The sequence below is a fragment of the Adiantum capillus-veneris genome, chromosome 19 (assembly GCF_014529385.1).
Source record: "Adiantum capillus-veneris isolate H3 chromosome 19, ASM1452938v2, whole genome shotgun sequence".
Lineage (NCBI taxonomy): Eukaryota > Viridiplantae > Streptophyta > Polypodiopsida > Polypodiales > Pteridaceae > Adiantum > Adiantum capillus-veneris.
In genome coordinates, this window is record NC_140949.1 from 101,871,049 (window position 1) to 101,886,211 (window position 15,163).

Here is a 15,163-nt window from a genome sequence, read left to right on the forward strand (position 1 = left end):
CAAGGCATGTTGAAACCTGTCCGAACCAGTCTGCACTGGCACAGACAGGTTCCAACAGGTTTTAACATGCCTTAGTAAGCTCATGAGCATGCTCTAAAGAGCATTTTTTATATATAATGAACTCGCGTAGCATGGCCGCCTTGGTATTATGTAAAGCAAAAAAAAAGATCATTGAAACCTGTCGGAACCAATCCGCGCCGGCGTGGATAGGTTCCAGCAGGTTCATAATGCGTTACTAATTAGGTCTTTTTATATTATCAACTCGCGCAGTCGCAGACAATGACCGCCCTGGCCCCTTAGTAAACCAGCCCCGCACTTTGACAGAGATATTGGACATCAGGAAACTCTTTGCGCAATGTTCTAATCGAGCGGAAGCACAAGCTGGGTCCCCATGCCATTCCCACCAAACCAGACAACCTGCCAAAACAGAGATCAAAATAGAGAGGCGACACGCATGGAACAAATTATTATTGATTCTTATTCTAACAAGAGCAGAGCAGTCCGTGCGTGCATGAGAGCTGCACGTTGGCTCTAAGATAGCAATTAGTGGCGGTCTATTGCACGATACATGAATATCTTGGCGCCTGGCACGCACTCATGACCAATGAAAAGACCCATGAAGGTGGAAAGTTAAAATACTTTGTGTGTCCATATAAAGAGGTGGTCTACTTCACATTGGTATATTTGTGTTTTTCTTCTCTTTTATTTTTCTTTAGTATTTTTTTCTCTTTAAGTGTCCTTACACTAAATACTTGCACTATATAGGTAGTGAATTCTTTTTCTAAAAATCCATTAGAAACACCTACAATTTATTTGGCGCCTTCTCCTCAATTGCCAGAATTTCAATCTACATAGAATCAATCTCACTGTTAGTAAAATAATAAAAAGACGGCACCATAATTAACCATTACATGCCAGTTATCCCAATTATAATGCTAATCACATGCAACAGGAGGGTGCCAAAACTCATAACAATAATCGCCCCCTTGCTTTCTTGTATTATCTCTGTGAAACTAGCTATATCCATGGCATTTTAAAGACCCGACACTTCCTAGCTTTTAAAGTTGAGTAACAAAATCTAACAATTTATGTTACGATAAGAAATACTTGACTGTTGAACACCTTCTCTCCCAGGAAGACATCGTTCTTAAAGAATCCTATCTTCTAGGTCTTTTGGACCCATTTGCAAATCTTTCCCTCTAGGCCGCAAATTGTTGTTTTGCATTGCAAGCATCTATCCAAACCAATACCCCGCTCCCTATTACCATCCATAAGAAGACCTTCATCTCGTGCAGCCATTGTAGGCCCCAAATGTTCTTCACGAATGCCTCCCATCTTGACTCTGGCCAGTGTTTGGCCCATTGCTTGTTCAATGGGGAGAACCAATCCATTGAAGCCATAAGGATGTGATACACTTCCTTGGTTTGCGGTTTCAGGAAATGTGTGTTCTTGGGTCACTGCCATGCTTTCCACTCAAGCTTGGACTGAGAATTGGGCAGATACCAATTGTGAAGCCATTATAGGGCTCTGCTAATCATCAGTCTTTGTCTTTGTTCCTTCAAGCGAACAAAATTAATGAATTAAAACAGGTTCATATAGAGCAAGGTAGCACCAGAGAGAGAGAGGGGGGGGCATGAAAAATCACGATTATGCACGTCCGCTTAGTGCGCCCCTCTTTGACCTTTACGCACGCGCGCGCACACACACAGACACACACACACACGGTATGCCCATGTCTCCTTCGAGTTTCTGTCTAAAAAGCCACACGCCCCCACAACCAAAATTGCGCTCCTCCTTCTCCTTATTGGTGGGGGTTGCTTGCTCTCTCCTAATGAACAATTAGCTGCTCACAAACACTTGAAGTGGGGGTTGCTTGCTATCTTTTGATAAGCAGAGTGAAACAAGGATTGCTTGCAAACTCACAAGCGTGCGCGCGCGCACACACACACACAGACATCGCTTCTTCTCTGCTCTAATTTGTATATTACCCAACTAGTCTTAGTTTATGCTAATATCCCATTAACTCAACACTAGTACTCTCCTTGCGACTAATTATTGTAACTTAACACACAGCTCTTCTCTTATCCCTCTTCTATCACCATATAATTAGCCTCCATTCAAGCCTGTCCCTCATTTAATCATTGTAGATCTCTCTCTTAGCTTTCTGGCTCCTCAGTTTTGCAAGGAGTAATTAACTTGTAGTTATTTCTCTGCTCTTTGTAAGCCTTTGTTCTAGCACATTAATTGCTACACACTTACACAGCATTAGTCCAACCATCCACTTTAGGTAAAATGCTCTTAGAGGCTGCCATGGCTGAGCTCGGCCCTTGTGGTGGCAGCGAGATTCGACTAGGTTCACACACAAGCACCACAACTATGACTCTCTTTCACGACGACTTTGTCAGCAAGTTGTTCAAAAACGATGCATCGAATGTTGGCACCTCACACCGATTCGCCCTCAGATCTTCCACAGCAATGCAGGTTGCCCCTCCGCATCAATGCAAGGAGATCAATCCAGGAAAGCCAGAAAATGTCCTTGCAAATGATGAGGAAGACTATAAGCCTCCCAATTCTTTGCCTCCAATTCGTGTTCCGAGTGCAAGCGCATTCAATCATAGCCCATCTTCCTCTAGAGCTCAATCCCCATCTTCATCAACTAACAAGGTAATGATCAAAAGCATTGTGATGAATGTGAAGAGGCCAGAAAACAATAGCCCACATAGAAGCCCATTATCACATGTTTCGTCTCCAAAGGAGAGGAAGTCTGTGCTATCCGTAGCATGCTATGGACATTTGCAGAGCCCTTCGGCAATGTCGGTGGGTGTAAGTGAGGGTAGCTTTAATGGTGAGGATTTGACTCCATCGAGATTGAGCAACAGCCTGATTGGTAGATCCCCTATGCTTTACTCTCCATGTACTCCTTCTCCATACTACTTCTCACCTCTGTCAAACACGTCCTCACACAACTTGAATGTGACCTCGCCGCGATCTTCTATACAATCTGATACCTCTCATGATGCCTCAATTGAGCCCTGCACTCATGAAAGCCATATGCATATTGGCTCAAAGTCTGGTACGTTGAAACAACATGATAGCCATGGGGCATTGCCAAACTCTCCACGTTCCATCACCACCTCTTTTTCTGATGCAGAGGATTCATCACAAGAAATTGAAGGCAAAAGTGATGGTAATCCATTGTCATTTGCATCCCCGGAGATGGAGATATTAGATGATGGCCCGCCTACCTCAAACTTAAACAGCATGAGAAGCACGATGAAGGTATTACATCGGGCAAGCCGGGGTGCTGCGAAAAGCACGATGGCAGATTTTATCAAACGCGGAGGCCCCATGATGCATCGGTCTTTCTCAACCTCTCGTGTCACGTCTGCTGAAGATCAGCATCGCCCAAAACCGGTGCTGAAAAAGTACTATTCAGCCCAATACAGTGGAGTGGGTCATGGGCACAAGGGAGCCAATGACTCCACAAGCAGTGTTTTGGATGAACTGTTTCCACTGAAGCAACCGGATCGATTCAAGCAAGGGGCAAATGTGGCGCTTAACCGCCGTCACATATCTGACAGCACACATCACGTGGGTATGGAAGAGTCGGTGTCGAAGAGTTCAAGAGGAATGGTGGTGGGTGATGATAAAACTATGGTGAGCAAGGTGCTTATGATGAGCCCACTAGCAGAGAGGCCTGCACAAGAGGTGAATATAATGCAAGGTGGAGATGGAGACGACGGGTTCGCATACTCTCCAGTGGCATCTGCATTTGTGTTTTCGCCAAGAAGGGCTTCGACTCAGAACAGCTATTTCATGAGGTCCGCGTCTTCGTCGTCTTGGGCGGCGGCCACTAAATATAAAGAGAGCAATCTTGCTAATGATGGCGATGTTACAGAGAAGGAGGGGTCGATGGAGATGGAGAAGAGCAGCTTCTCTGATCAGTATATGAGTGGCGCAGATGAGCGTGGGGAGAGTACCAGGGCTAGTGTTGGTGAAGAGACTCCCGACCTGAAGAGCAGCACAAGAGCCAGCTGGGGCTCCCCAAAGATCTCATCCGTCTTGCTCCGATTCGCAGAGGCTCAAGAGCGACTCTACAACAGTGCCCCTGCGAGCCCCCACCACCTGCCCTCTGCTCCTCCTACGTCTTGCCTGGTAACCTTTCATATCTATCCCTGTAGAGCTCAAGGTGTGCTTGCATATGTGTGTGTGTGCGCGCGCGCGCGTGAGAGAGAGAGAGAGAGAGAGAGAGAGAAGAAGAAGACTATTAAAAGACGTAAAGACTCGAGAGAGAGAGAGAGAAGAAGAAGACTATTAAAAGACGTAAAGACTCCACAAGCAGGGTGGCTCGCTGAGCTGGCAGGCTCGAGACTGGTCTTTGGGTTTATGGACAGGGTAGTTGCCAAAGCCAAGCTGATAAATAGCGCTAATGTCCATAATTAGAGTGTATCAGTTGTGAGCTTAAAGGCCTCTTTTATGTACAAGTCAATGGTGGCAACGGTGACCAAAATCTTAGCCAAAAGCCCACTTTTCTTTAACCGCTCCCATGTGATCCGTCTCTTGAATCCACGAATGCTTTTAAGGACATGTGGTCGGTGTGGGTATAGTTTGTAAACCTCCCAACGTGATTGAGGAACGATTTGAAATATCTAGCTGCCCTCCCTTGGTTCCTCACTATTTGTGCCAATTAGAAGAGCCACAGGTTCCGCATTGTATAAGGTGTGCATTTGGTGGGATCTTAGAAAGCTCCAACCTAAGAACCTTGTAGTGAATGTGGAGGACGTACTGAAGTTCATTCAATTAAACTTTGGTACATTCTTTGGTGTTTGCTTTATATGTACCAAATATGGGCACTATGTGAGGTCTTATTCCGAGGTCTTGGCTAGGAAAACAGATTCCAATGAAGGGGAAAAGAGGGAGCCATCAATTCCTCAGGTAGCTAAGCAGGATACATGGACTACACCACAGAAGGCTGCTAAAAAAATAGGGAATGATCTTCAGTTTGAGGAGAATGCAGATGCCCAAGAGAACGCAATGAAGCCCCTCCAAGCCTAGAATAGCAACGAGAATGCTACCCCGTGGTATCGTTTCTCATCCACATCCCATCCAAGATCGTCAACCCCACTGCTCCAGAAGATTGTACTATCACCCTCATTTAGGAAGAAAGAAGATGATTGGCAGCAAGTTTCCAACATCTCTTATAAGTGTTTTAAATCCCAAACAAGAGTGTCTAGGCTATTCAAAGAAGCCCCACCAGATCATCTCAAAACCTGCTTTATTTACGACATCTTGGAGGTGTTGCAAGATGCCAACCGCGAGAATCTCATGATGACTAAATTGTCAAGCTCACAGAGTATGACTGGGACTATACAAATGGAGGAGGGCACTAGGAAAGAGAGTACAAAGGAAGAGCTCCTCAAGGTTGAGGAGCTCGTATCCCTATCTCAATAATGGAAGAGATTTCTATCCAGTCATGGAATGTGAAAGGTTTAAAAACCCGGGTGAAGAGCTCCCTCTTTTGGGAGGAAGTTAAAAAAGGAAAGAATACCAACATGTGGGCCATCGGCAAAAGAAAGCAAGCAGTGGGAAAGAAGCTAGGTTTTTTACGAAGAAGGAGCTAATAGGTTCAGTGGTGTATTCACAATTGTGGACAATGACTTGGAGCCTACGGTGGTTTCCAATCATCCATCTGAGAGACCTTTACGAGTGCATGTTAAGTGTGTAAATCAGCTAGTTACCATTATCAACATCTATGGTCCATGCACCGTGAAGGAAACCTGAAGGATTCACTCTCTATAGAAAAGAACATGCCACTTGCAAATGAAGTGTCTTGGAAAACTCCCTATTTACGATTCATGTGAAGTAAAACATGTGGAGTAAGAAATGTAATTCACTAGGAATAGTTGGTTTGTTTACTATTAAAAACCCTTGATTTGCATGTCTATATGTATGACCCCTTATTTCCCCCTTGAAGTATATATCACAACCCCCCTCCCTTATGTTGAAGTAATGAAGGAGAAATTATTAGGGGCCTACTCCTAACTTATATGCTTATTTAAACTCCCAAAGAATCTCCTTCCCTTGCACTTACATGGTACGATAAGTTTCTCATGGTAAATCCCCCATGGAAGTAAAGAGCCAAATTGTGGGAGCCCCTGAAAGACATCATATAACAGGTTCCTTAGGTATGCTAGATGGATCCAACAAAACCAAGTGGCTAAGCCTATGTGAGAAGTGGATGTTGTTGGACGGAGGTTGGTCCTTGGAACAACACACCAAGCTTCACGTATACCAACCTGCAATATGCCAAGACGAATTCTTGGCTTGACAGGTGCTACTGCTCTCATCAAGCCGACTAGATTTTGGTGTTGCTTGATATGAAAGTGGTAACCTCATAGTCTCTATCAGATCACCTACCACTTTACATTAAACTTAGAAAAGACAAAGGTGAAGGTCAGCACCCCAAAGGGCCTAAGAACCTGCTGCCTACAGGAGGGCACCTGTTCAAAGACCCTCTTCTCAAATGCCTAGCCAAAAAAGCCTTGAGCAAGCTTGGTAAATATGTCAATTTGCATAACCCTAAATCTTGGGATACCTTTACCAGGAGCATGCAAAAAGCGGTTAAAACCACATGCCCTAGATTGAAGAAGGCTCGGGAGGACCGCATGAAGAAATCAAAAGATGAATTAGAGTAGCTCACAATTGAAAAACATAAAGAAACTTCCTCCAAAGCACACAAGGTGGTTAGAAGCAAAGCGGACCTGGCCAATCAACAACTGGAGGATGTCAGAAAGGCCAGATTATTATCTAGGTAAACCAACCTACAGCCTGAGGCGGCTAATCAAGCACATTTTTTCAGATCCTTAAAAGTCAAGAGAGTTTGAGGTCGGATCCGCTCAATATCAGATGGGGATGGGATTGAAGTGAACGACTAGGATGCAAATATGGCTAAGTTGATGCTAGATCAGCTTGAGGCCCGCTCATCTAAAGTGGATGAAGGGCCAATGAAAATATATTGAGAAGCATCAAGAAGAAGGTATCGCAATTAGAAGCCAACCTCCTGGAGAAGGACTTTACTGAGAAGGAATTCTCCTATGCGCTAAAGGATTTTAGGCAAAAAGAAATCCCTTGGGTGGGATAGGCTGACTATGGAGTTCTTCAAAGAATTTTGGGAGGATCTTAAGTCCCCAATTATGCATATGGCTAACCAAGCATTGGGCAATGGAGTCTTTGACTCAAGCATTGAAAGGGGCCTCATAAAACCAATTTCAAAGAAAATCTCCTGCTCTCATTTGAAACAATGGCGACCTATAACCATGATATCAATGGCGTATAAGGTTATTGCCAAAATTGTAGCCCTAAGGATTTCTCCCATTCTAGATAAAGCCATTACTCTTCATCAACATGGTTTCATCAAAGGAAGGTCAATATATGATAAGATCCTGGTAGCAATGGTCGACATTGAATACGAAACATTCACCAAGCAAGAGTGTATCTTGTTGCAGCTTGATTTTGACAAAGCCTATGATATAAGCATTAAGAAGAAGTTATCACAATCAGAAGCCAACCTCCCGGAGAAGGACTTTATAGAGAAGGAATATTCCTATGCGCTAAAGCATTTTAGGAAAAATAGGCTAACTACGGAGTTCTTCAAAGAATTTGGAAGGATCTTAAGTCCCCAATTATGCATATGGCTAACCAAGGATTGGGCCATGGAATCTTTGACTCAAGAATTGAAAGGGGCCTCATAAAACCAATCTCAAAGCAAATCTGTTGCTCTCATTTAAAACAATGGCGACCTATAATCATGATGTCAATGGCGTACAAGATTATTGCCAAAATTGTAGCCCTAAGGATTTCTCCCATTCTAGATAAAGCCATTACTCTTCATCAACATGGTTTCATCAAATGAAGGTCAATATATGATAGGATCCTGATAGCAATGGTCGGCATTGAATACAAAACATTCACCAAGCAAGAGTGTATCTTGTTGCAGCTTGATTTTGGCAAAACCTATGATAGACTCACATGGTCGGTCATTGAGGCATGCTTCTCATTTGGCTTTCCTCAATAAAGTGAATTCTTCCTATCTCTTATATCACTTTATTGAGCTTAAGCCCGTTTGCATGTGATTATAACGTTGTGAAAACTTCCCTAGGTTGAAAGAAAACCATCTTGATGATTGAAAATTGTCCAATAAATGGACCTTTCACAGATTTTGTTGAGAGTATTAAGCCAATATTGGAGCCACTGCCAAAATCTTCTGTCAAAACTTGTTAGGAACCTTCATGTCTGATGCCACATAAACTTAGAAAGAATTTGCAACCGTCGGCAACTTCAAGCCATAGAAAGTATTAGTAGAAATTGAGGTTGCCAAAAAATAGGGAAGATTGCATCACTTGATGCCTTGAACAATCGACAAAAATCAGAGTCCAAATTATTGTCAGATGCCTTGGAGTACCTAGGATTCTAGAAAACTACCCTAACCTTAATGTGACCTCATGTCACCTTTAGGACACCCAAACTACCCAAAATGTGAAAATCTTTAAAACTTTTCATAGTGGTAGCATAGTAGAGCAAAGAGAGAGAGAGAGAGAGAGAGAGAGAGAGAGAGAGAGAGAGAGAGAGAGAGAGAGAGAGAGAGAGAGAGAGAGAGAGAGAGAGAGAGAGAGAGAGAGAGAGAGAGAGAGAGAGAGAGAGAGAGAGCACTCCAGGTTCTGATACCGGTGTAAAGTCATGGGTATTGGCATGCTACTCTCCACCCAACCATCCACTTATATAACCTTTATAAGTGGACCCTAAGCATGTATACAAGTGGCCTTGCCCAAAGGACATTTGTACTCACAAATATGGATTTTATTTTTTGCAAATCTCACAATATGTGAGAGGCTATATTAATAACAGAAAAGCATTACATCAGCACATTGCTCAATTTGAGCCATGGCCACATACATTTTATGGGAAATTGATGATCAAACAGAGCCCCAACCTTGCAAACATCAAATGTCATAAACCTGATAGTAAGAGTAACCCAATTCCACTCGTCAGAGGTCTTGCTTTATCCAATCCCGATAATAGTTTCCTTTCTATCTTGGATAATCTACGTAGCTAGCTACCGAGAGATCCTAGACAAACACTCAACCATTCTTGGCCTTCCAAATATGGTGGAAGAAGCAGAATCTAATAACTTGAGTACATAGAAAAATCAATCGTCTTTCCATCCCTTTCCCTCTAAGGAGCATATCACTTTTGGAAAACCAAATCTTCTGAGTCCTTTGGATTCATTTGCACACCTTACCTGCCCAACCTCTAGCCCCTGAGCACTCCAAGGATAAGTGGGGTAGGACCTCCCTAGCAGTCTGCAGCCCGAGCACCTATCAGAGCTGATACCTCGAGCTAAGATCTTGTCACCTGTTGGCAAGTCCCCCTATAGAACCTTCTGTCGAAAGATCTTCATTGACAAGGGTAGCTGAGGGTTCCATCTTTTCTTTATAGACCACCGAGGCTCTGGCCATTTCTTACCCCACTGTTTGTCCAGGGGGCGAACCAATCCGCCTTGTGTATAAAGAACCAGGTATATGTGGCCATCGCTAGGCTTTCCACTCAAAGTGGGGTATGCTTAGGTGCATTAAGAAAGTGCCCAACCTTTTCAAAGATCTGTTAATTAGCAACATCTCCGTGTTGTTAAGGTGAAACTGGGAAGCCACAAGGTCTACCACTTTCCAATTCAGACTGATGACATCCCACAAATGGGTCAAACATTGGAGTCCTTTGTTATTCACCTTTCTAGAAATCTCTCTCCGGTAGGGGTGGAGGGTTCTTTCTCTAGACGTGAAATATTATAGAATTATGTGATGTACATACATGTCATGAATTTTTGTTTGTGTCCCTAGAAGTGAAATATTGTAGACATCATTATGTGGTGTACATATATGTGATAAATTTTTGTTTGGGTGTCTAGAAACTAATTATATTTTGTTGTGTATAATTCTGTGTCAAGATCTTTAAAACTCTCGAAGGTCTTTTTAAATCTCTCAAAATTTATCTACTACCTCAATACACTCTAGAATCACTACCTCCAAAGTGGCAGCCCTCGTGATTTCATCACTTGTCTTTCAAAAGAAAAGCTCAACTGATTTGGCCTATTGAAGTGTAGGGTCATCCCACTAAATCTACACAATGGCCTCGTCTCTTTAGATAAGATCTATTAACATCAAGGAACTCTAGCTAAGTAACTCACACTAAGTGATCAACTCCTAATCATGTGTGTGTGTGTTTTTTTTTTTTCTTTTTTTGGTTTGTTTTTGTGTTTATTAAGTCTACCCTTAATCACTATCCATGTTTTTTTTGGCTTGTGTAAACCACCTCATCCTCTCTTTGTTGTACGTTTGTTTTTTCCATACTCACAATTGTGAGTGGAGACGTTATATCAACTTAGCAAAGAACGTACAATGAACCTCAAGCACTTTGTGTGCCTGGAGGGGGCAACCGTTTTCCAAAAAGGAGGCTTTACAATTATGATGCGAGAGATCTTGACTTTTTCTAATCTAACAACCTTGAATGAGCGGAGTTCTTTCTGCTCAATGGCACTACCTAGGTAAGTGATGCAACTTATTGCATGTTTCGATTCTTCAACTTGTGTAGTTGATCCTACTCTTGACCCTATTAAATATGTAAGCTCGTTGTTCTCACTCATTATATCATTGAATTGAGCTACCACACTTTTTCTCTTAAATACCAAAGGTTATGGGCTTTCCATATATGCTCCAAACAACAATATATGGTTATTTGTGCACACACCAAAATAGTTTGGTGTTGAACCCTTCTCCCTCCCATAACCGAGTCGTTCCTAAAAAAATATATCATCTAGGTCTTCTGCACCCATTTGTAGACTTTTGGCGGCAAGACTCCATCTGGAAGGGTAATTTTTTAACAGATGCAAGGGATCCTCTAGATCTGCTTTGCACCCAGAGCAAGTGTCTAAGACAAGCCTTCTCGCAAGAATCGTATTCCCCATTGGATAGCTCCCTATTTATCTTCCACTTGAATATCTTCATGGAGCTTGGCCAATTTACCTCCCAAATATTGTTTGCACTCTTCAACCACTTCTCTTTTGACCAATTCACCTTCCACAGTTTGCGAAGTGGAGTGAACCAGTCAGCTTTGTAAATCAATGTGTTATATGTACCCAATGTTTTGGTATGTAACATTTAATGGCCTAAGAACTTGTGTGTAGCGGAAAATAGCATGAACATAGTGAGCATTTCATTAAAATAGATTCCTAATGAGAACAACAAGAGTACTTGGGTGGAGAGAGAAACAAAAAGCATAACACCTAGTTAGATAGCATGAACAATACTTCAAAAGAGAGTGAAATGAAGCAATTGACAACAGTTCAGGACCAAATTTGCATGGAGCCGGCGGTCCCCCCTCCAAAAGGCTTTGTATTACGGTTTCTCCCATCAAGAGAGACATTTTACAATACAATTCTTTGTGTTCCTTCAATACTAGCTAGTGCAATTAATATGGAAACTTCAAGAACTAAGCAAAACACTTATCAAACACAACATCAATTCCCTCACGGTCTCAGACCCAAGACCTCACACACCTTCGAAGATGGTGAGAACTAGCGGGGTATGAGAGTCGATTGAGAGGAAGAAGGAGTAGTCTTACAAGGAAGATGTACATCTACTTACATAATCACTCATATTAGCATAGCTTAGCTTAGTAATTAGCATGGTAGAGGAGATGAGCATGTGTCATCATAATCAATATCTAATTCTCCTAAATGATTTTCTCATGTTAAACTGATCATTTAATATGGGGAACTGCCAGGGAAGAAAAAGCTAGAATATTGGTTAAGCTAGCAGACCGGCCACAATAGTGATCCAAAGGAGGGAAAATAGGGATCCAAAGGGGGGGCCATCTGCAAAAGAGCCATGCGCAACAATGGGCTAAAAAGACCCTAAGGTTCAGCCCATTAAGACTTCCAAAATGCTAAGGTTCCAAAATTCAAAGGTTGTGTCCAAAGGTCAACCGTGGGGGGAATTGGATGCTTTGTGTGTGTCCCAAAAGTCTTTACAAATCCCTACATAGGAGGGGGCAAGCCTTGCTTGTAGGGGATGAGAGAGAAAGTCACACACACACACAAGCTCCCTTTACACAAAGGGAATGAGGGACACATGTCAGCTAGCTAGGCCAGATGCCCACAAGGTGTACCCAATTCCCATTGGATGGCCTTGGAGGTGGACCAATGAGAATTAGGCTAGAGTAAATCTAGTTTAATTAATTTAAAAACACTTAATAAAAGAACCAGTGAGAATTAAGCCCTCTAGAAGACTATTGGACAGTCTCCCAAGGGGTCCAATGAGCATTCAACAGCCCAATGGCTTGCCTAATTCCTATTGGCCAGGAGGCAAAGGGGTCCAATGAGAGTTTAGTTGAATTATTAAATTACCTAAAGCTCTCACAAAAGGGGAAAGGGGGACACATGTCAGAAGGCTATCACTTATGCTGCTTAATTGTCATTGGCTAGCCCTAGGGAGGTCCAATGAGAGGGTAGCATGAGCAAATAGCAAGAGGGGTCGCCCAAGAGAGAGAGGGGGCTGATTTTTGCAAGGAATTATCACACACACACTCACACAATCTCATGTGTGAAGTAAAGAAGAATCTCTCTCTCCTTCTCAAGCTTTAACGAAAAGCTTACCACCTACTCCAAGCTTGTGCCAAGGGAGGCCTACACCAACAACTCTTGGCTTTGTGATGCAAATCCAACCAAGAGCCAAGCTTCAATGCATGCTTATGTCCTCTACCATGCTAATTACTAAGCTAAGCTATGCTAATATGAGTGATTATGTGAGGAGATGTACATCTTTCTCGTAAGAATACTCCTACTTCCTCTCAAGCTAAGCTATGCTAATATGAGTGATTATGTGAGGAGATGTACATCTTTCTCGTAAGAATACTCCTACTTCCTCTCAATCTACTCTCATACCCTGCTAGCTCTCACCATCTTCAAAGGTGTGTGAGGTCTTGGGTCTGAGACCGGGGAGAATTGATGTTGTGTTTGATAAGTGTTTTGCTTAGTGCATGAATCTTTCATCTTCATTGCACTAGCTAGTCTTGAAGGAACACAAAGAATTGTATTGTACAATGTCTCTCTTGATGGGAGAAACCATAATACAAAGCCTTTTGGAGGGGGACCGGCTCCATGTAAATCCGGTCCTCAACTGTTGTCAATAGCTTAATTTCTCCCTCTTTTGAAAGTATTGTTCATGCTATCTAACTAGGTGTTATGTTTTTTGTTGCTCTCTCCACCCAAGCACTCTTGTAATTCTGATTAGGAATCTATTCTAATGAAATGCCCACTATGTTCATGCTAATTTCCACTACACACAAGTTTCTAAGCCATTAAATGTTACATTGGTATCGGAGCACAAGGTTTCTCTTTTCTTGCTCAAGAAGGGAGGTCCTCAAGCTAGCTATAAATGGTTGGTATTATTAATTGTATGTGAGTGAGTAGAATAGGGATTTGTTAGCTTTGCAGTGCGCCTGCCTTCGTGCAGCTAACGGGGCATCATTGTTGAGAGCTATGGTCTTAATAGTGGAGTCCTACGGGGCTTGTCTACGGCTTAACCACTATTGAGCTATTAGAAGCTTGACAGGAGGGCCGGTGTTGTTTTGGTGTTGAACGACCCTCTCTCCTATTCCTTGCAATTAATGGTATTTGAGCCACGAGTACAGTAGCTTGAGTGCTTTTTCTAAAGGGGTAAAGGGGAGTAGCAACTAGGGCTTGAAGTGCCAAAGTACACCTAAAAAGTTTACACCTAAAAGTTGTTAGAATGGCTGACAATAGTAAAGAGAGTGAAATTAATGTTGATAACTTTGATTTTGCTAATGAGAAAGCTACTAATGATGCTCCGATGCTTGTTAACTATCTTGTTTCTAGGCTTCAACAAGCCATGGGGAATCCATCTCTCCAAAGTGAAGTGCAACGGCAGCTCCGTGCTCATGGGATTCTCCAAGCTCACCACCATGACAAGAGAACACCTAGGAAGCCTCCTTGTGAGACTTTCAAAAGAGGTCTCTCTCCGATTTGGGAAGAAGAAGAGAATCCATACGAAGGGCTCAATAATTTACTTCTTGATGATGCATCTCCTTCCCAAAGGAGAACTCAAGAGCCTCCACCGAAGGAACGAGAAAGATGTGAGTCTCCCGCCACCTCGGCGGAGATGGCTCCACGAAGACAGCGGGCTAAACGCTCTCCATCACCACCAAAGTGCAGAAAACCATCGCACCCTTCTCCACACCATAATTCAAAGAAGGATGATAAAAAGCAAGAGAAGAAAAAGGCAAGAAAGAGGACACCCTCTTCTTCATCTTCTTCATCCTCTTCCTCTTATGAAAGTTATGGTGAAGACGATGAAGATCAAGACAAGAAAAAGGCGAGAAAGAGGTCACCCTCTTCTCCACCTTCCTCAAATTATTCACCTTATGAAGAAAGTGATGGTGCAACCTTGGAACCATAAAAAAGAAGAAGCCATAGGAAATCCTATGCCGCATGGAAGAGGTCGTCCAAGCTCAAGAAGTTCAAAGAGGGAGGGAAGAGCATCTCTTTCCTTACCTATGATGGCACCTTTGGTGCTACGGACAAAGTCTTGGCCTTTATCCAACAATTTGATGCGGCGTTCGGAGATGAGGGCTTCACGGAGTCCTCTAAGCTACGCCATGTAGCTATGCACTTTCAAAAGTCCGCCAGAAATGGTGGTCTAGCCTACGAGCCCACGGTGAAGCTCCACGAACATGGAAAGCTTTAAGAGCTTCCGTTATGAAGCAGTTTTTGGCCACCGATGCCAAAGAAAAAGTACTCACCGAATGGCGAAGCTAAAAGCTCTCTCCCTATGAATCCATCCACAAATATGTAGACAAGTTTTGGGACCTACAACTCAAAGCCACTGTCTTCAAAAAGTTGGATTTTGGAGAGCAAAAGCAACAATTTTGTGCGGGGCTTAACCGAAGAAATGGCGGAGTCTGTCAACTCCCAAAGGCCACGTACCATATCGGCGGTAATACACCATACTATGGTTGCCTCTCGAATCAATTTCCAAACGGGGGCTAAAACAAATAATAAGCCCACGGAAAACAAGGGTTCCAACGAGCCTAA

At 42.9% G+C, this 15,163-nt stretch overlaps 1 protein-coding gene across 1 annotated transcript in view; it reads left to right on the forward strand.

Annotated features, from left to right (window-relative positions):
• Window positions 1–824: 824 nt before the first annotated feature.
• Window positions 825–15,163, forward strand: part of LOC147434560 (uncharacterized) — a 31,698-nt gene continuing 17,359 nt past the window's right edge. The window contains exon 1 of the mRNA XM_086489974.1: window positions 825–4,155. Coding sequence (XP_086346100.1) covers window positions 2,293–4,155 — 1,863 coding nt within the window. The 5' untranslated portion in view covers window positions 825–2,292. The remainder of the gene's footprint in view (window positions 4,156–15,163) is intronic.